The 22,746-nt window shown below is 42.7% G+C and overlaps 1 protein-coding gene across 1 annotated transcript in view; it reads left to right on the top strand.

Annotated features, from left to right (window-relative positions):
* The first annotated feature begins 2,625 nt into the window (after window positions 1–2,625).
* alcama (activated leukocyte cell adhesion molecule a) overlaps window positions 2,626–22,746 on the top strand; it is a 29,345-nt gene continuing 9,224 nt past the window's right edge. Inside the window, exons 1-4 of the mRNA XM_030792207.1 lie at window positions 2,626–3,106; window positions 20,220–20,326; window positions 20,654–20,873; window positions 21,254–21,318. Of these exons, the coding sequence (XP_030648067.1) occupies window positions 2,626–3,106; window positions 20,220–20,326; window positions 20,654–20,873; window positions 21,254–21,318 (873 nt within the window). The remainder of the gene's footprint in view (window positions 3,107–20,219; window positions 20,327–20,653; window positions 20,874–21,253; window positions 21,319–22,746) is intronic.

Genomic DNA, 22,746 nt, shown 5'->3' with positions numbered 1-22,746 from the left:
GTGAGATCTCATCATAAAATGCACTTACAGCAAAAACAGCACTGATGCCCCATTCCTGTTTGTTCTCGACTTCTCACGTTATCCCGTCGCCAACTGCCACGTGATAAATTGGTAGGAACATTTTCTACCACACAACACCGTTCGAATCAATTTAACAGCATCTGAAATGGCAGCACAAAATGAGAGATAGCGTACTGTAAAATAAACTTTCAAGCCTTTTCTTGCTGAATAATGGATATGCCACAAGCCATTATGAAATCGTTCCTTTTCCTGTCCTCCTATAGCCGGGGGCGAAAGGAAGAATTTGCCAAACAAATACGTATAATAAATGTAATCTGTGATTCATAGAATCCTCCCCATTTCATTCTGCTTGGAATGCTTGATTAAATATGAGAGTTGTAGAATATGACATCTCTTGGGTGAGGTTTATCATTTGATCTGTGTATTGTTCTTTTAGCAGCGAGGAAGTAAATCTTAAATAGTCTTGAATAATTTCTTTTTCAACAGCGAATCACAACCAGCTTCTATTTTTCCTTCCTGGCTATTCCGGTTGTTTCGTTTTTGCCCCAAAATTTGTCCTGGCAGAAGAAAAACGCCAGCCGACAAAGGATGGGGGTTGGTTTGCGGATCTGTTTCTTATTTGATAATACAGATTGCCCCCCCCCCCCCCCCCCCAATGACTCAAAAACTCAACAAAGCTGTTGTGGGTAGAAATAATTTTTTGGCCTCCTTTCGACATCCTCCAGATATATTCCTTTTTTTTTCCCCCTCTGTCAATGTGCTCTCTATTGTATCTATTGATACTGTAGCTTTTATTCTAGAAAATTATATAAGCTTCTTTATGAACACGCTCATAATGCAATATATCTTCGGTGTAGATTCCACTGTTCATGGCAATTGTGGAACATAAAGGACGCTAGGCAAAGGTGAAAGGAATGCTCCATGCTCCACTAAAGAGTAGAAATGTATTTGGGGTGCAGTGCGGTTCCTGCACATCATTGTTTGTTTTGTCAGTTGTTTCAGTTAAATGTCTTACACCTCCTCTACTTTCAGTGAAATCTGTACAAACTGAGATTCAGCATGAGAGTGGAGGAGTACATCTGTAATGAAAAACAAAACAAAAAAAAACACATGAAATGCAGCTCTAGCCATCTGTCTTGAAGAAATACAAAACATTTCAAAACATTTTATGTGAAGGTTTTTTTTTTTTGATACCTCATGCTGTCTTCTATTTAATTTTGTTTTATCTTTTAGTTAAAGAATGTATTTAGCTGAGTACGCAACATCAGCAAAGGTTTTTTTTTTGTTGTTGTTTTTTATGTTCACATTAGATATGCATTTAGTTTTAGCAACTCATTTATTTTAAGCTGTCTAGCTGCTGGTACCCAAATAGTGTATGATGGATGCAAGGTGAATTTACAGCTTCTGGTTAAAGGTGAGAGAGCGATTCTCTCGTTTCATTTGACATCCGAATAACGTCAATCACCTGGAAAACAAGAAAGTTAAACAGAGCGTTATAGTCATCATCCATTTTTAGAAGTCTTAAGTGGTTAGAGTTAGCATCTCTCTTTTCACACTGTTTAGGTATATTTAGAAATATGTTATATAGTTTAAGTCAAGGTGGAGAAAAATTGGGAGCAGACTAATTGAGTGTCTAGTCATTAGTACAAAAAGAACGTTCTGGATTGGACAAACTCTTTATTATACATAAGTGTGGCTAACACACATTTTGAATTATAAGAAATTATGTTGTCGCTATTCATATTGATGTTATATGTATCCTACTTTTGCCCAAGCAAATGATTGATCATAGAATTGTACAAATGGTTTTGGCCCAGACAGTACATCTGATCCCCAGGCAAAACGCTATTCAAATGATTAATGGTCTAAATAATTTTAGGGTGTATGAATACCTGAAAGATAAAGTAGAAACACAGTCAGGTAAACAGTGCGCTCAAGAAATTACGTTTGTAGTCAAATACAATCAAAAGCTCTTTGTAGCTTTGGAATGACTCATTCTTCAAGGTACAAATCTAACAATAACACAGTGTATGCGTAAAAGAAGAAAGAAATCATAAACACGGCGATTAGTATGTTTAAGTGAATAGGCCCAGCACGATTCCTTTCTTTCTACGTTCTTATTGTGACTTCCCTGCCAGGTTATCAGTGTTGTCAGATGTTCTGGAAAAAACATTCTTTCTTTTAATTGACTGAGCCTTGTTTGACATAAATGTGCAGATCGCATTAGCATATTTTAATTATACCGAGAAGCAGCCTTAGTGCAGTCCCGGAGTAATCCCAGTGTAATTTCAGAAAGATAAACCATTCCTCATTACTACATGGTCCTCCATCACAACTTTACTTTTCCTCTGCATAAAGTATGTTCTGTACAAGAAAGTTTGCAAAGTTCCACCAGAGTGCGTGCTAGGGGGCTGGATCGCCTCTCTTGGGTGAAGCTAGAGCCCTTTAGAGATAGGGGCGGGGTGGGGGAGACAAGGACAGTGGGACTTTGCTTGCGTGGCTGGCTCCATTCCCAGGGCCTTTACCTCTCTGAGGCTTGGATTGAGCTCCCTGGTCTTGCCTACCCACAGTTCCACAGGGGCTTATCTGTGTCGGCGCGAGCAGATGGATGATTTCGGCACACCTCATCCCGATAAGCCATCGGCAGGGCCTTGGGAGGGCTGCGCTTGTGGCAGAGGGGGCTCTGGACACTGGGAGTCTTATCTGGAACTAACGGGAAATGGAGTAACCTTGGGCTTAAACCAAGCTCCCATGTCTCCCCTACCTCCCCCGCTGACAGGAGTGCCCAACAACGGGGGCCTTCTGTGGCCAACGTCAGTCACACCTGCCCCTCCTCTCACCAGAGTCTGGCAGTCAGGCCCTTGCAGAGAAAGAATAGGCTGCTATCAGCGTGACCTGGCAGTGCTCATCTCAGCTATTTGGGCCATCACTGTGTCGTTGTCCTCACTGGGCCAATCCGTGCCTCTCAATGGCGCTTTTATTGGGCCTGTGACAGCTCCCTTTCAAGCGGTGTCAGAAGTTCACATTCTCAATTTCACTTCTTGGGTCATCGTGACATCACAGTCAAACATTTGCCCCAGGGGAGGTGCCCGGGAGACAGTTGATTTTGACCTGCGTGTATGAAATCTGTCTACCCATGTCTCATATAGAAAGATTAGATTTGTATTGTTGCAGACTCCATCTCAGGATTGGTAGTTGCATTTTCATTACCTACCGCTTTCCTGTTTCTTCCATTAGAGAAATTGATATGGTTTTGGTTTCATTTTGCTGCACTGACAAACCGGCTTAACAACGGTAAATATATGCTATATTGACCTTGCCTGTTTGTCCATTGTGGTAAGTTTTTGTATAGTGAACCATAGCAACTAAGATTGTCCTTGTCTGTTCTCTCATGTCTTTGCCTGAAACAGGGGGCTGTCTTTCTCTCATGGTAATGAATGTTAATCTTACAGCTAGAGACTGAGAGATGAAGAAATATGTTAGACTCTATAACAAGATTTTGTTTTTTTTTGTCTCCTCATCTGGTTTGTCTGGATATTGTCTCCAGGGATATTTTTAAGGTGACCTTCTATGGACAGTCAGTTCACAAAAAAAAAAAAAAAAAAAAAAAACCCCTGAAGATTATCTCTTTCAAGTCTGGTTTTAATCCCCAGGTTTATTATCATGCTCTGTTTTATACAACGAGCCGTGGATTTCTGTTTCTTAAGGCAGTGGAGGCTGTGCTTTTGAGTCTGAGGAGTTCCATCTGCAGACCTGTGCGTAACAGCAATGGCTTGTTCCCCAGCAGTATTTTGAATTTGGAATAGGCTCTGTAACGGGAGCGTTGCTCACTGGAAGGTCAAACAAACTCTGTTCAGACCTCCCTGTCCCCAAGGAGGTGGTTGCCCTTACGTCTGTTGACGATGAACATTTTAGCAGCCGTGCGAGGGGGGGGGGGGGGGGGCGACGCAGGAAGCACTTTCACCTCTCGCTTGCTGCTGGAAAGCATCACTTGGCCGTTGGAGCCCATTAATATCCTCTCAGATAAACACAGAGATTGGGCATGAGAGGCTCCTCTTCCCTTAATGGGCCGAAACCCCGGGAGGTCCCTGGATGACGTCTCTGGTCGGGAAAAAGCAAAGGCCCAGGGGGGCCCGGGTTCGGCCCTGAGGGTGCTCTGCTCTGCTCTGCTAAGTGAAAGACATTCAGTTCGTGTAGATAATTGGGTGTCACCATAGAGACCGAATCTTTGTCTCCCCCCCACACTTAATGGTTTGCTGCTCGTAGAGGAGCAGGGTCCTCTGGTCTCAGTAGGGAGGAGCCAGGACTTCCTTTACCTCAAAACGAGGTATATGGTATAATCACAGCCTTATCCTCTGCTTTGAATTTTACTGGGGGTGCAGGCACATCTGTAAATAATAAAGGCTTTCTCTCTCTCTCTCTCTCTCTCTCTCTCTCTCTCTCTCTCTCTCTCTCTGCCCTCTAGGACTTTTAAAATTTGCATGCTACTCGCTCTCTTTGGGTGACAACCCAAAATAAATGGGAGGGCGTTACAGCATTATTTTCCCTTTGCTCTCCACCTCTCAGAATTTTCAAAAGCACTCCGAAGAATTAAAGACCTCATCTCTCTTAGATCATAATTAGAGAGCATTTAAGGTCTTGCTTATTTTTAGAGAATGAGTGTTTGCTGACTCCATGCTTGGAGACACGAATCAAACTCCAGACATCTTGGTGCCAAAACATTTTAGGGGAACAAGCTTTACCATGAAGTATGAATTAGCACTCAGTCCCCAAGGTATAACCTGCCTTCTGTTTAAGATTTCATGCCTTGTACATGTGTGTGTGTGTGTGTGTATTTTTGTGTGTGTGCATGCGCACGTATGTGTATGTGTATATACGTGCTTGTTCATGTGTGTACAAGTGTTAATGTGTTTTTGGGTATGCGCTTCAAGACAGAGACACTGCCTTTTCATGTCTGAGGCATTGTTTGAATTAACTAACTAACGAGTCGGGTATGGAGCACCAGTATGGTACTATACATTACTGAAAATTTGACCCGAAGGCATACAACTGGTGTTTAGCCCAGTTTGTTTAACTAACAAACTGTCAGGCTTATCTGGGTTATAGCTGACTTTATCGAACAATTATGTTCCAAATGGCACTGTAATGAAGGAAGAAACAGTCGCTGTAATAAACGTATATGACAGAGGAAAAACAATTATTGTTTGTGAACGTTATCTGAGGCAAATGTTTGTTAGCCTTACTGTCTGAGTGTGTCATGTGCTATTTGTTATGTGGCACCTCATGCTTTGAAACTTTCTTATTGGGAAACATCAGTAGATCTTGTGAGCATTTCTTTTAATAGAAGTGAAGTGTTGTCAGTCACCCAAAGGTAATAAGTTTATGGAAGTATAAAATGACCCCTCCACTGCCAATGTGTGTGTGTGTGTGGGTTTTTTTTCTTTAAACCTCCGGTCACAATGGATAGTAAAAAATAGCTGACCTTCTTCATGTGGTCAAAGTTTTAACACATAGCTCACAAGCTTGGACACTGTGCTGTGTACTTATAAATCAGGCCAATAGTTTTTCAACTTTAACCAACAGAAGAGCAACCGCAGCTATGATGACAAAAGCAGCTGCCGGATCAAGGGGGCTCTCTGTGACCCTGCTCTGGATCTCACCAACTGGACAAGGCCAGCCAATGATAACTGATACTGTCGCTCCTGCAGTGAGGGCTGTTTGTTTGACCCTTCCAACCCTTCACCTCAGGGGCTTACAAGGTGTGTCAGGCAGGGGGGTGGGAGAACATTTTCTTGCGGAGAGAAGGGGGGGGGGGGGTAACACAGAAACGTTTCCTTACCACACACCACCTGTTCAACATAAATCAGCCCGTTTTTTATTCATGCGTGTATTCATGAATTTGCATTAATTATACTCATTGTGCGTCTATGTATTATGCTGCATCTCATCATTTGTCTTAATGTGGGTGGAAGGAAACAGAACTACCAGAAACTTACCCAACTGTTTTTTCTACCCCCTGAGCAGTTAGTCAGACAAGGAGCAGTTACAAAACAGACAGCACTGTAATGCCAACCAGATGGAGATAAGGCGGGAGACGTTGTTGTCTTCATATTCGGCCCGTTGAAAGAATGTGTAAGCCAAACTAAGACTTTTAGCCAACAAGTGATGAACTGAATCGCCCGTTTTTGTTGTTGTTGCTGTTGGGTTTTTTTTTTTTTTTTTGGGAAAAGTACCGCACCGAACTGTTTTTCAAACTCTGTCTCTGTTGGAATGCAAAGACTTATTTACAGCAGCTGTGTGTGTGTGGGAATTTAAACTTAGATAAGGTGGGAAAAATGTTTGACACGTGGTGGCCTCTGGATGTGTTGTCCCGTGCCTTCTCGTGAAGTGTCCTTGGTTTTGGCGGCAACAGCGTGTTGTTGGCCGTAGCCATCCTTCATCTATCTATAGCCCGTGAGGTCAAGGCTTGGGGTGGACATGCTTCGAGATCCTCCATTGACCCCTGTGATCCTAGCACGGTGAGGTGAAAAGAACCTGAAGGGCCTCACCTCATCTCTCATTCTGAGCCTGTATCAGGTTAACAGTAATCCAAGTTGTTCCTCCACAGGAGGTTGTTTTTCCATGTTCTTGGCCATTGTTTTAAGACAGAGACCGTGCAGTCCTGGTGCCTGTGAATCAGCACTAGGCAACAGTCAACACAACCAGGTGTGGTTTGGTTACTCTTTCTCTCTTCAGACTTTCTCTTCTTTCAGTGAACAGAGAAGAGAAGAGAAGAGAAGAGTTAGACTGTTTGATTAATGCCGATGAATGCAGCGGAGTCTCAAAGCGGTCCCCAAGTACGGGCAGAGGACGAACAATAAACCCATCACAAGGGGTTATAAAAAGCCAGAGGATCAATTGTTCTTCGACTTCTGTACCTACACAGGAAAAATGTGGATTGGAAAAAGGATCAGAGTTTTTAGTTAAGACTTAAGGTTGTGCTGAATATGAGGAGCACAGAGGAAGAGCCTAGAATAGACAAACAAGTGGACAATCAACTCCACAGATCCTCAGGCTGAGGGCAGCCGTGCTCAGAATAGGGTGCTTCATTATCTTCGCCAGTCAGTTACTGTGTCCATGTATGAAATAAATATACCCTGAGGTTTTAATTAGTGAAATTTTGAAGTATTGAACAGTAAGGAAACTCTCCGGGATGTGTAATATATTCTTCAGAGAAAGAACTTATATTTGAATTCGGCATTGTGTTCTGAATTTCCTTCTCAAGTTAACAAGGAGTGTTTTGAATTTCTATCTGATGGTTTTATCAGACCGCAATTAAAATATTACCGTCCGTGTATCTCAGGGAAAGGTAACCATGTAAATGGCTGTTGTAATGGAACACCATCTGCCTTCAATGCTCTTGAGAGCGATGTACCGAACTGCCCTTAAGCCTCAGAGATGCCTTTTTTTCCCATATTTCATCCCTTTGTTCAGTGGGCGGACTTGAAGTAGAGTTGGCAGGTGGTTGCCTGCTCAAAATTGTACATTCACCGCCACTTGTGGCCCACAGTTTTGAATGCTGAATACAGTTTAAACAAATAGACAAGATTCATATTAATTCATTCTGAAGGATGGACTCAGTGGAGAGCTTTCATAGGAAGATAAATGTATGTCTGTGGTTCTCCGTGGTAATCTCCAAGAGCGACTGGTCAGCGGGGAGTTCTGGTTTTAGATCTGAGGCGAAGGTTAATGGGTGTCTCCCGCCTGGTGCTGAATGTGACGAGCCGATGTGGCTGACACACAGTGTTAATGGCGCATATCACATTCTAAGGTGACCACTCAAGAGGCGTAAATGGGGAGCCTGAGTGACAGGCCGCAAGGCATATGTCAGTCGCTCCTCTTTGTGTCTTACAAATGTGCTCTTAATGGCGGTGAGACACTGGGGAAGCGCCCTCACAATATCACTCAAGCGCATCCTTTACTCCCTGTCAGTTTTAAAAGCTCACTTCATTTTACAATGACATGAGCAATGTCCAGGCCAAAATAAATAAATAAATAAATAAATAATCCTCCCTCCTTGTTGTTGTTGTTGTTGTTTTGTTGTTGTTTTGGTTTTTGCTTTTTTATGGGAATATTACCTCAGTGAGTTCACATCATGGAACAAAAAGGCAGGTGTGTTCTACATCTCAGTCGCTTAGTGAGCCTTTTACCAGCCTGGAAAGGGGGGAAAGAGAGACAAACATCCACCACCGCGAAGAACTTGAAACACCAGAAAAACAAACATTCATGCAAGTGGGTGGGGGGTTGCAGTGGGGGGTGGGGGGGGGGGGGGGTGAGTCATCTCTTATTTCTCCCGGTGTTGGTTGTTCTATTGTGTTCAGCAGAACACGAGTGTGGCTTATTTTGGCATTCTGGTCTCAGATGCAGAAAATGAGATAGACGCCATGCTTCTTTCTCGCCCCCCCCCCCCTCCCCCCCCGCCCCCCCATTCATCTCGGTTCTCCGTAAGGGCTGTGTAAACTTTGGAACCGGACGGTTAATGCGATTTCTTTTCCTGAAGTCCATCATGCTGGGAGGCCTTGGGAAAAAAACCAGGGATAGGTGTGAGTTGCAGCTGTCTGACAAGCATAGTATATCATGTGTCTGCAGGAACTCTCGACCTCCCGGGGAGACCACTCGCTTTGCCGATAACACCTCAATCTACGCACTACAGGGATTAGGGCTTTGATTGCGTTCGGCTCTTGGCCCCAGCCCCACGGCACTGCTCTTCTTCCAGAGTCATACCGGGAAGAATCTGGAGTAAGCGAAGGGCTGGTCACGGCGCGTCGCCCAAATTACCTTGTAAGCGTGATGATCTGTTTATAGGATTGTCCTGACAATGAACTGATGTGTGGATGTGGCTTCCAGTAATGTAAAGAGACAATGTTCTTTCTTATGCTTAATCTCATGTTGCAAATTAGCTTTAATTGTTTTAGCGTGGAAAGCAGATGTAGGGAAATGAAGCCACTGTACTACCCAATGTATTCAAATTTGATTATAGCATTATGAAGGCCAGCAATATACTATCTACAGTATTCAGATTTGATTATAGCATTATGAAGGCCAGCGATATACTATCTCTAGTGCTGTTTTTTTTTCCTTTGGTACGCATTGCTGTTGCCGTGATAGGACAACACATGAGGTTTAATAGCAGTTCATTCTGAACAGGAGATAAATGACCGTGGGTATACTCTTACGTTGTATTTCCTGGACGACTCAACCTCTGATGACTTCCTGTGAGTGCCCCCCCCCCCCCTTCCCCCCTTCCCCACAACTCCTCCTCAGAAGAGCTACCTCCATCCAAACACATTTATAATGCACAGCATTATGGTCATGATTGCAAAGTGCACTTACCTGCTGGCCATGACGGATGAGTGTCAGCTCATCGTTGACAGCTCTTTCCGTTCCTTTCCTTGTTCCTTTTTCTTTTTTTTTTTGGGTTCGTCCCGTGAGTAATGGTCTTGAAAGCTGCATTCTTTACTGTAACAAAAAGAGATAAAAGGAGATCTAAGACCACAGAAGCTATTTGGTCTCATTTGTAACCACTGCTTTGTTTTTGATTATATTTCCATCTTCCTACAATTGTCTGCCAATTATGAATCCCCAGGTTTTGGTGCAGTCTTTCCATAGTGGCTTTCCATTTTGATAGATCTGTGTCTATTTGCTCACCTTCCCCTTGTTCTATGTGCATACTTTTGTTGTTTTGATGTGATCTTAGATATTCGTATTGCAGAAATACAGTTGCGAATACGAACGCTGACCGGCAGTTTGAGCATAATGTATTCTATGTCTTATTTTGGCGTGTGAGAAATTTGTATTTTGGAATGAGAGCTTTTCCTGTTCTCTCTAATGAGCTGCACTAACCATTATGCAGACCGAAACAAACAGAATTTGTGCAGACCAGAGAGACTGTTATGAAGAGATATGCAACCCCAAATCGAATTTGCATCTTTTTTTTTTTTGTCGCATTGTATGAGTGTTCCAATCTCCCATTTTTTTTTGCACTGTTGTGCTCAAATGCTATGATAATTGGATTTTTGTTTTGACATGATGACAAGGGTGCTATAACAAATTGTTTTTTTCCCTCACCTGGAATGAGAAACTCAATGAATGTGCCAAGGAACTAAATGACATTTATTGGGCCTGCACTCGCAAAGACGGGAAAGCCAGCATAAAGATTCTTTGGCAGGGTTGACTTTAGTGGCGGAGTGGTGGGCATGGAAAGGGCTTGCCAGGCATGAGTGCACCTGTTGATTGATGATCCAGACTAGACCTTTTTCTGTCTTGATTTATTTTACCTAAATAAGATTTCCTGAACAAGACCATTGAAATTGTAACACCTGTGTGTACTCTAACCAGGGATAACCAGCAAATTACCCTCCTTTCTGCTCTCCTTAAGTGATGATGTATAAACTATAACTGTTTCTATAGCCTTGTCTGTTGCATACGCTTGTGTCGTAAAAATGTTTGGGATGTTCTTCGTGTTTTGGGAGAGTTGTAACAGCTATAGATTATTCAAAACTTTCTTTACAGGAAAAAAAAGCAACTTGAATTTGGCATAAGCACAACAGTGAATGGTCCCATTTAGACTTTCTTGGCAAAGAACCGGAGCTTCCATTTGAAATGCCTCCCCACACCTCATTGCAGAGAGCACAGCCTCCATTGTCAATGGTAGAGAAATCTCCCAATGTGGAGTGCTGAGTTTTTTTTTTTTTTTTGCTGAGCCGTGATTACCAACATTGATCTGCAAACAATTGAGCTGCACAGTGACTGGTCAGACTGATGCGGAGTTGTGGAATGGGTGGATTTTTTCCTTGCTTTGCCACTGGTGCTTCATTGTGGCCCTGTCTCCCAGTCTCTCGTCAAGTTGCTAACCCCCGACATAACGATGTCCTTATGAATGGGACACTTAGACTCCTGCTCGTCTAAGGTAATCTGCCTCTCAAATGTGGTCTCTCATTAACATGCACTACCAGTATTCAGCATCTTGAAAGAGAGAGATTGCTGCGCCTGTTCACCATGATTTCAATCAGCATATCTGAAAAATGTTTACCATGCATTGTCAAGGCATGGGAGTGTCCCTCCGCTAGTTGCTGCTACGGTAATGTGACTTGGATATTTTAACGCCCAGCCATCAGTCAACAGCTTAAAGAGAAAATATCTCATACCATTAGAGAAATTTTGTAGCTGACTAAAAAGGGAATCAGACCACTTTTCCATCAAAGATTAAATCGTATCAGCTAAGTGTAAGTCTTTTTTTGTAACAGACAGGTCTGGTTGTATAGTCCTCTGGTGGTACTAGCTCAGAATTTAAATGGTTTTTGTGGTATCACTGTCTCAGAACATGCACTGTTTCCTCTCTTAAGGAACCTCATTATCATCTTCAATATTGGCGGCAGTACTGTTAAACGAGTTTTAACATGGCAAGGGCAACTAGAATGCATTTTTTCTCTTTTACATCAATGCCTGTGTTCCTCGGTGCCAGGGTCAGATGCTCCTTGGGAGCTGTACTTCATCTAACGCTCTTATTGACGCCAACAACGACGAGCCAACCGGCTTTTTCAGTACTGAAGACACTTCACAGGAACAATGTCTGATGCACAAGCCTGAACTGGAGAAAATAGCTTATTTTTTTTTACTGTGGTAGTGTCCTGCTTAGGAATTCCTTAGGCTTCAAAATCCTGCCTTTGGATTTATGGAAGACGTGCTCATAGAACATGTGAGGGCAAGGATTCTACAAAAGCCTTGTTTCTCATTCTGTACAAACAGAGCTTCATGCCCGAGGCTTATTTTCACATACTTTTCCACTTTCAGAGCGCAAAACTCAAAATGTACATTCAAGGAGTTTTACCTTATTTCACAAATCACTGACTACACTGATTACAGATTTACCTCTTTGTGTTGATTGCAACTTTATTCCATAACACAATCCATTCCCATTTATTCACTGATAAACAAAAAAAATTGTTCACAATGTTATTGCCATTCAATTCAGCAATCTTAAAAAAAAAAACAAAAAAAAAAACAGACTCAATCAAACCATTTCTCATGAGGTTAATGCAAGTTTTTCTTTTTCTGGCCATTTGATGAGACACACATGGGAGAGAGGAGTGTTGCTTCTAGGTGATAAGAGGAGCAGTTACCTTTCAGCTGCTTTTTCCATTCACCTGGGCAACCTCATCAGATGTGAGGGCAACGCTCATTGAGGGCCTGGGGGGTACCGACGTGCAGGCGCACGGGGGAGCCGGCATTACGAGGCTAGCGACTGGATTGGCGCTGACGGAATGCTGGGGTTTGGAAAAAGCGTGGACAGTGCTCTGTGCAGAGGCTAGTTAATCAAGCCCGCGATCAGATTTGATTGAGAGCGCGCGGTTAGCCACTGGCTGTGAGAGGATGGACGTAGACGTCCTCTGAGAATCCTCTGTTCTTCATTTCATCAAGTCAATTATTTCAGCACTCTAGGCCTCGTGTCAGCCTCCTCTCCAGTAAACCCTAGCTGTGAACAGGTCAATTAGGCTGTATGCTCAGGCGGCAGGATGGAAAGAATTTCACCTTTAAAGATAAAAAAAAGAAGAGAGAGAGGGAATAAGCTCTTATTTTTTCTTAGTGCCCTGACTTTAATGAAGACCTCTTTCACAAAGAGTGTGCTCTTGATGCTGTTTGACACCAGCTGGATACCTCTTGTTGCCTCTCCACCGTCTGAATAAAGCCCATGACTTCTCTAAGCTGGGTGGAGCAGAACAATTCTTCTGTACAAGGCAGACAAGCTCATTATGATGCCCACGCCCGTGATGGATGTCCCAATCTATTATCTACTACTTGTTATCACCATGGAAGACTAGATCAAGACCATTGATTTCCTGTTCATTTGCATTGTGGGGGAAGTGCGGGTCCTAGTTACTGCAGATAAGTATGCCCTTTATGCGGTTTCCCAGACTTCCAAATGAGCGTATAAACCAATAAGTCATTCTTCAGCCCATGGGCTGACCCTCCTCCCCTCCCTGCCCAGAAGAGGAGTCTGCATTGAGCTTTGGGGCTTGATAAACCCATTAGATTTCTACCACGTGCTGAGAAGGTCTTTGTCACTCCATTCAATGTAATTTTCCCCACACCTCTCATCATTATTTAATGGATTTGAAACATCAGCTTCAGTTTTGCTATGGCCTGGCTGGTCACGTGATATGCCAGTTGTAACAGAACTGTCGTTTGAGGTGGAATCTCTCTGCCGCATCTCGCCGCTATCGTCTTATCAAGAGGATCAGGTTTTTGAATGTTCTGAAAACAATAATGTGTTTAACTTCTCATATTTGCTTCAGTTAAACCTGAAAAGATGTGATAATGGACCGTTGTCAGTGGAAATTACTTTCACTTGTTAGATGTGTCTACTCGACCGTACGTAACCATATTTAACTGTATCTGTCAAAATCACTGTCTTTTGTGTAGAGCACTCAAAAGCCCAACTCGGCGACCAGGTAAAGTTACCAATGAGCCGTTGAATGTACTGGATCAAAATAAACACACGTCTTTCTCTGCTGCGTGAGACTCTGGGTGAAATGGTGATGTGCTCCATATTCCAAACAGTCACTCTCAGTAAATGAAAGTAAATGTCAACAATTCCCTATGAGCAAAATCTAGCTAGATGGGATCCTAGACGGTTTGTTACCTAATGATTTAAAATCGTAGTGGCAGCTTATTACACCCCATGTTTTATTTATGCGGTCTCTTACAGAGTCACTCGTAGAGGGTTGGGAAGATATTTTCGTAAATTAAACATTTCGCCTAATTAGTGTTTGCCAATTATGAAGAACCCCTCTTAATGAATGAATAAATGGATAGATTGACTTAGGGTTGTTAAAAATGACCTTTCACTCTTACCTTTTTTGGACCATCATATTAATCCTCTGTAGAATCGAGTGTTTTAGTTCAACACTCTGCAACAAGGCACTCATAAACATATTGTTGTACTTATTTATTTATTTATATATTTTTTTTACTTTCTTTGAAGTACATCTGGCGAAATAAACGCATAGAAAGAAAGGCGGTCAAGGAAGCCACGGGTTACGGCAAACAAAAGCCCTTTTGACAGCGCGTTTGCACAGCACTGTAATTGCGCTTGCCCATCAGCTGGATGATTACATCCATGCTTGGGTAATGCTCACGCTTCCGTGACACATCCTGCTAAACCAGCTGCCCCATGCATGACCAAATCCAACAGAGAGCTTCGCTGACAGATCCGAAAAGCAGCTCGCCTAATGCCATGTGAAAGATAGAGTAATAGCCAGCTTTGCTGAAATTGCGTGGAAATAAAGAAGAAGAACAGGCAGAGAAAAGCTTTTCCATCTGGAAACACAAAAAGTTGTATTTTTTTTTATTATTATCATTATTATTTGTTAATTTACACAATTTCTTACTCTAACTGATAGATTAAGGTTCGAATCGGCCCACACGTAGCACTTTGACTTTCAAATAATTGATCTTTTCGCCACTGCATCACTGTGAGTTACAAGGGCTTGCAGGTCTATCGGACTTATCCCTCGTTATCCAGGCATAGACACGAGCAGCAAGCAGCCAGTCTGCCAATACTGATATCTGCATAAATATCTATTGATTTTTTGAATTGATGTGCATATGGACTCTGGTTTTTTTTCTTCTTCTTTAAGTGGGCAACGAGCCGTTAAGTGAAGGGGAACTCGATATGGTTGACCCCCAGCACCTCTCACACAAGTTTACAGGGTATCCTGTTTAAGAAAGAGTGTTGGATATTACAGATGTACAAGTGTGTATTTGAAAATGCTGATATTGGATAGCACTGGTCTCTGGAGGGAGGGCCAAGTTCACTTTTGTTCTCTGTGCTTTAGTCTTTTAACCCTGCTCCCTCAGGGAGTCATATCCAACTGCTTGTACATGTTTAAAAATTCAAGGATAAAATAAAGGATTAGGTAAAGTTGAAAAGATCAGATACAAAGTCGGGTTGTTTAACTGAGATTTACTGCTGCTCTGTGGATTTTGGACTTGCCAGTCTTTCTTTCTTTCTTTCTTTTTTTTAAATCGAAAATAAATTGTCTTATTCTCTCTGTTCTGCTGGGAACCATCCACAACCGTGTGAAGCCATCATTCATATAGATATGATTAATAACGAGCATTAGTTCGCCTGAAAATGATGAATGACTCTTCATCTAGACTTTATGAATGATGTTTGCTACTGGTCAAGTATTCTGTTGTTTTTTGTTTTTTTAAGTCAAGTGCATCTCAGCAATGATTTCATAACAACACACTGATTATTAAGTTAAAATCCTCCCTCGCTGAGCATTGTAATGTGTTTCCACTTGCTCTTAATGTGACCCCTGTATCACACTGATGCTAATTACCATCTGTTTGTTCACCCCGCAACAGTACTCAATGCCAAGTTGTATTCAATTATCCCTTTAAAAAAAAAAAAATTACAGTTTTTTTATTTTTAGACGAGCACCCCGTTCATGTCAAGCAGGTGAACATTATTGCGTTGGCTAATTTCAGTAAAAGTGGCCATTATCACTTTATTGATGCTACGTTGGACCAGGCCTTTACAGCTGTCTCAGCTAGCGCCCTGCTGAGTTCTTCCATACAAGGTCATGCGTAGTTCTGCCCTGCATTGAACAAGAGCTCATATTTGATAGAGGCGGTTCAGGATTGTGAGATCCTGCAGGATTTTGCTCTTTATCCTTTTGAACTCGCCGGCGAGCTTCTTGTTTTTTGGTTGTTGTTTTTTTTTTGAAGTACTGTGCAGTCTGCGTGCGTGTGCATCTCCTTTTCGCCTCCCTTGGTCCTCCTCCACGGTTTCTGAGCGTGTGAGGTCTTTGCTCCCTCCAGAAATAAAAAACCCACCTTGCAACAAGCATATCTTAGACAGTGGGAGATTTTTTCTTATATCACAACATACCATATGCCACCCACATGGGGGTAGCCAGCCTATCATAACACAGAGGAAACTTATGTTTTGATCTACAAAGCCCCTTCTGTGCCTTTTTTTTTTCTTTTTAGCATCCAGCAATGTTTCTTAGGAAATGCACCACTAATGGAACTCCAAGCCATACTAATTTAGCCTAATTGATTTAAGGTGCATGTTATTAAGATCCTTGTAAAGTCTGAAACTGGTAAGGAACCCTGACAATGGTTCCTTTTTTGTGTGTGTTGGGTCATTCGTAGATTAGAAACTGTTGAAAATGTTCCGCTCTGAATACCGTCAAAAGATTTTTATTTTTTTTTTAGAAAAGCCATCAGGGCTGTGAAAATGGATATACAGACAGGTGTACGGGAGTTCAAGAGATCAATCACTAACTGTTTTCAGACCCAGCACCAAGGCAATGGAGGCTGTCATCACCACTGGCGGTAAATTAGCAGAGGGGGAATTCAGGGGAATTGCCCCATAAATTACAGTTATCTTTTTCATCTCTCTTTTTTTTTTCTTTTCTTTTTGAACGGGGAAGGAAGACAAAACAAGGCGTAAAGATAGGAACACGATGTGCCACTTGACTGCCGTTTTTAGCTGGTAATAAGTTTGGGCTGGATCAACGGCATGGTGGTTGGCTTCTGATGACTCACAAGGCTTTGGAATCGAATGGGGGTGCATTGATTTCCCCAGTGCCAACGCATCATGGATTCTCTCTTCCTCTCTCCATCTCTCTGTCTCTCTCTCTCTCTCTTTCTGTCTGTTTCTGTGTCTTTGAGTGTGCTCTCATTTGAAAGAAAAGGAATTTGCTTCTTTGCCCTCTTTACCTCCTCTGCTGCAGTGTGAAAATAAGATGAAATATCTCAAACACTTTGTAACACTTCCTTCTCATACCAATAGTCTGATCTGAAAGGGCTGCCTTGGATTTCTGAGAGTACACATAGCGGACAACGATACAAACAAGAACGAAGTCAGTAACTGCAGATGTAAGAGCAAAAACGCTGATTGAAAGCAAAACTGTTGAGCTGTACAAGCCTTAGTGTCTGAATATGATCGCGAGAGCGGGACTCTGACCAGTGTACACCCGAACCTCCAACTGCTGACAGAAAAAGAGAGAGAGAGAGAGAGAGAAAAAAAAACCCATGTTGTTTCCTCAATGCTACGTTGAAGGGTATTGCGAAAAGATTTTTTTTCTTTCTCTGAGAATAATTTGACCCTGAGGACAGTATGAATTCAGCGAGACTATTAGCATTATTAGAAAGCTGAGTGGCAAGTGGGAAATAGTTTCAAGATTATGAATCATCTTCTCCCAGCATCCCTCTGTCAACCCAGTTCTCATTACTGACCATGGTTTTGTCTCTATGAATAGCATATTGGCTTAGTGGATTTTTTTTTTCTTCATCTTTTGAGGCACTAGTTCTCACCACATGTCCAGCAAACAAAAAGGTTGCAAGATTTTTTTTTTCCAATTATTACTTGGTCTCATAATAGAAATAGCACTGAAATCTGCGGCTTACGGAACAGTTGTTTTGTCCGCAGAGGTGCGCTAGAACATTCTGTAATAGCAGCGTTATAGACTTCTTTTCCCCCCCCCCCCCAACATCTGAATCAGTCAGTTTCAAACACTAAGGCTTGGTTATTCCGAGTCTGGTTATTTTATTGAGCTTAGTCTGTTCAATACAGTACCAAGGGTCACTTAGAAGGCGTAGACAGGCTCTAATGCTGGGGAAGGAGTATTTATTATATAATGATTATGTTGTTGATGCCTCCTCCAGGTCGCTATGCATTTGTGTGTGTGTGTGTGTGTGTTGTGTATTGTAAAATAAGGCGGAAGTTCCTTCATAACACACTGCAAACATGCTTCCCTCAGCAGGGAATCGAAGTGGTAGCTGGTAGCTGGGAGGTTGTTTGAAAAGGGCGGTAACTACTTGACAAGCATTTTTCAAATTCAAAAGGGATTCTGATTGGTCACGCTGGAGGTGTCTGAGCTCACTTCTGACACAGCCAACCTTTCAGCTATGCAGGCCTGTCCACAGCTCCCAGCAGTTGGTTCTCAATGAAAGCCATATCCTAAAATCATTCAGCTGTGCATTTGAAACAACGCGACTGTGACTTAAGCTCTGAAAAACTACTACCTTTTATGTGGTCTCACTGTCTTGTCTAATGTTTGTGAAATGTAACTTTTTACCGTGGTCTTAATCATTAACACGTGTTCAGAAAAGATTCGTTTGTATGAAGATTTTTCATCCGCCGTAGCGAGAGCAGAGGATTATCATATGAAAAGTCATTAATGAGTTTAATGTGGCTCTGTTTGTTGGCCTCATGTTGTTGATGGTCGGTGGTTGGTGGATGTTCACGAGTTGGCTGACTTGTACTGACTTAAGTTAGTCAGTAAGCTGTTATTCTGAGAATCCAAAAGCAGTACTTTGGTCATTCTAAGTCGCCGTATTTCCTAAAACAGTCCCAACGGAGAAGTTTATTTGTTTTAAACCGCCTTTGAAAAGAACCTTTCTAGAAAAAAAAAAAAAGGAGTCAACACTCCCGCTGTGCCTTTTCCCTTTTTTTTCCCCCTCACCCTCACTAAAGAGAAAAATCCCTCCTTCCGGGTGATTACCTGTTGTCATGGTAGCCTTCACCTATAAAGGTACGAGGCATTAGAGGAGCCACTGCTCTGTTTACCCTCAGAGTCAGTCTCTTATTCAAACACAGGGTCTGCAGACACAATCATGGCTGTGTACACAAAGGCAGCTTGCACCTGGACAGCAGGCAGCCTGCGATGGCCTTGAGTCCAGTTTTTCTGGTTCTGCAGTTTAACCCTGCGCATTGATCTCTCAGCCCTTTTTTTTTTTTTTTTTTGATTCAGAAATATTTTAGCTTGTCAGATTTTTCCACTCAAAATATTTCCTCGCAGAATCGCTCTCGATGGATTCGCGTCTGATTGGAGATAGCGTTTGAGAAAATGACTTTTAAATAATCCACTTATAGTTTATCTTATTCATTTATTTATTAATGTCACTCATGTGAGCTTGCCACTAACACACACACACACACACACACACACACACACAAACCCCACCACAACAACTACTGAGGAAAGCCAGTGTTTTCTGTCATTGTTAAGTGAATCATTCAAGCACTTATCAGTTGTTTCTTGATCCTGATTTCATCAGCAGATCTGCATTTATTTTGAGTTTAATTGACATTGCATGTGTCTCTTCATGTGCTGTATTCTAGGGAAAAACAATGCGTTTGTTTTCCTTATCAGCAATCCCATGGACTCCAGTAGAGAAGACCAAGAAAGCAGAGATTGAGATCAAAATGAAAAGCTTTGTGTAAAGCCGCCCCAGAGCTTATTTTAGTGTGGGTGCCCCCAAGGGTTCGTGTGTTCGTGGCAAGTGTTTTTGCCTACAGCTCACCGCTTTGGTATGACCAGAATCTGAACTCGAATTGTTGTACCTCTTCGACCGAGAGCTTAAACACAGAAAAATTCTATGGAAGCGATTGGACCGTGAAGACCCTCCGTGCCCTGCTCTCCTGACCCGCCTCATTCATCTGCTCCAAACCGCCGTGCCACCGCTTGTCAGGCCTCATCGCTATGGCAACTGCTCCATAGGGTTCTAACCATTTCCTTGGAAGAGAGGCGGGGTTGGCACGCAGCGTGACACCATTCTCTCTGTTAGACTCATCCCTGGTCTGCCCTATTTCACTATCACCCATTTAGAAGAGATATTTCTCTATGAGAAACATTAGCCCCGGTAATACTCTTAACTTTTCTCTGAAGAAGCACTCTTCTTCTTTTTTTTTTTTTTTTCCTTTGCTCTTCGCGGTTTTTCAAGGCACAATTATCAGCAGGGGTTCCAGCAAAATACGTTTTTTGCGTCTTTGATTCCTCGAAATGGTTCATTTAAATTTAAAATGTCAGTTTTCCTCAGCTTTTAAAATTTACCAAAGGGAAATGTTGCAGTTCCGTGCTATGCATCGTGCGTCCTTGTAGAGTTGCATTAATTTGACAATATTTTGGGTTTGTGCATGTTTTAGGGTATATATCTTCAAAAAAAAAACGTGCACACAGGTGCACAGGAATCATGGCATAATCATGGCATTAGCCACAAAATATGACAGCCGACATTTTATATAGGATTGCCGATATTTTAGAAGCACTGTGTTTTTGCTGTGTGAGTTACAAGAAGTCATTGGATTCAGATTCACTAAGCTGTCTTTTCCTGTTTTTTTTTATCCTTCTGTATTTCAGGACACAGCGTAGAGATTGTTAAAGCTCTTTATGGAGAGACAATTATGGTGCCATGCAACAATGGAGACAACAATCCAGAAGGCCTCCTCTTCACTAAGTGGAAATATGTGAGTAAATCGCTTTTCTGTCTCACTGTGTCATCCAAGTCTCTCTCTGTTGCTGGCTCTTCCCCCGAAGACTGCTTCAGAGAGACAGACGCTGTCATAATCACTTACAAAGTGCGCCGGGGTGTTTTAACAGCTCCTAAGCTGCAAAGTGCGCGGAACAACTGTCACCCAAATTGGCAGAAGCTAAACTGAGCAGAGTTCTCATCTCAGCCGGCATGAACTACTTTAGCAACTAAAGCTTTTTTTTTTTTTGGAATCAGAGGTTGATATCAGGAGTCCGCGGGTCAACGCGCTGGGTAACGTTACAGGCCGTATTGTTTTCCGCAGGAAAAGGACGACGGGACCCCCGGGGATCTCTTGGTCAAACAGGCGCATAAGGACGAAGCGACAGTTTCAGCCAATGACGGCTATCAGAGCAGGGTCAGCATCGCAGCCAACTCCAGCCTCCTCATCACCAAAGGCACGATGGCAGACGAGCGAACGTTCACCTGCATGGTGGTGTCCATGGCCAACCTAAAGGAATATCCGGTGGAAGTCCAAGTTCTCAGTAAGTGCTTGTCAAGCGTCCTTTAGCAAAGGTGTAGGAGGACAATCTCTCACAGGTTCTCACAAAGACCCAGATAACCGCTTAGACAGGTGGGAAAGCGAGCGGAAGGTCCGAAAGAGAGAGCGTAGGCAGCTTCAAATGAAAGCCTTTTAAAGAATTTCGGGATCATCGTGATGAAACTCAGAGTAACCGCCACGTGTTCTTTAATTATACAAGAGAGCAGACTTAAGGCGAGAGTCTGCGTGGTGGGACGTTTTTTAAATCTACGTTTTATCGAGCCGAATGACGAATCTGACTTAAGAATATCTCGAGTTCATTTTAAAGAGGTTTGCACGCTGCCTATCTGTGAGACTGACTGTCAACGTGGTCTGTCATTGCAGAGAAACCAGCCCCACCTCAGATCAAAGATAAGGTGAAAGAACTGGAGAATGGCAAGCTGACAACGGTGAGTGATTTTCATAAGACTTTGTGTTTTAAGAACAAAGGGCTAGGCTAAGCTCAACAATAATTAAACTCAGTGAACCAGTCGCGATGCGCTGATAATATGACTCAGATGTTTGGCACTTTTTTTTTTTTTTGGTTGTTTTTTTTTTCCCGCTTGGCTTGCAGTCTAAACATTATAAAACACCCCCCCGGCTTTTGTCAGAGCACGTAGGGGAACAGTAATAATAAACTATTATATGGATCAGGGACAGCATGAGCAGAGCGATCTTGCATCAAGTGAGTAGAGACGCTTCCTCAAATACCATTCCTCCAGGCCAATCCAGCAGCCCTTTAACCCACGCTTTTAAATACTAGAGAGGAATGTTTTACCTCAGGTCTTTTAGTACAGGACAGTTCAAAGAAGAGAAGGGGGAAAAAAAAAACAAAAAAACGTCAACATAATATAAACGCTTTTCGAGTTATGAGCCTCTAACCACTTACATGTGTTCACTATATGGAACCCAACTCTGATTTGTAAGGATCACTGGACTTGGTTTTTTTTTTTTAGTTTTTTTTTTTTTTAAAGCCCTGTCTTCTAACAGCAGCTGGCTGTACAGTTCCTTTGCTCTTTTATAGCTGCTCAGATGTTGGTGGTATATTGAGTGGGTGGGGTAAAGCAGCACAGGGGGTCTGAGAACTGGGTGTGTGTGTGTGTGTGTGTGTGTGTGTGTGCGTGTTTTTGAGGCAACCTCCTGCTGGGGTCTGTCATGTTCAAAGTGCTGGCTTGCTCTAGCATGCTGCGGCTAAGGAGAGCGTCACTAAGTGCGAGCTTTGAGGTGTTAGTCACTTTAACCCAGAAAAAAAAACAAAAAAAACAACACATTCATCTTTAGTGAAAGGTCAGGGCTTGATCTAGTGTTAGTGGGAGTAATGGAAAGAGGGGCAGAGAGAGTGAGTGAAAAAAAGAGAAAGTGAGAAAAAAGAGAGAGAGCAAGAGGGAGGGAGAGAGGGACAGGAGAGTGAAAGTCAGTGACTGTGGACAGTTTGCAGTCACAGTTGACCTGAGAGCTTCCAGAACTTGATGTTGTGTGGATATGTGTGTGTGTGTGTGTTGAAGGGAAGTGCTCTGTGATGTATTATAGCTTTATTCTTCAGGAGGGCCCTGTCCATTATCTGAACGTGGCAATACGCTGGGCAACCCTTCTCTTTATTTCTCCCAGTGCCCCCCGCCCCGTGCACCCCCCCCCTCGCTCTCAAGAGCTTAGCTTTCTTCTGCCAAGCCTCCAGCCTGGACTCATGCATCATCCAGTACCGTCTCCTCTGTCTGGCTGCTGTTACTCCCTCTCCCTCCCTTCTCCCCCCCCCCTCTCTCTCTCTCTCTCTCTCTCTCTCTCTCTCTATCTCTCTTTCTCTCTCTCTCTCTTTATGAGCCCTCTATCCTGGTAGCAGC

This window comes from Chanos chanos, chromosome 15 (assembly GCF_902362185.1).
Source record: "Chanos chanos chromosome 15, fChaCha1.1, whole genome shotgun sequence".
In the NCBI taxonomy this organism is placed as follows: Eukaryota; Metazoa; Chordata; class Actinopteri; order Gonorynchiformes; family Chanidae; genus Chanos; species Chanos chanos.
Note: the sequence above shows the minus strand (reverse complement) of the source record. Positions and strands in the feature narration are given on the sequence as shown.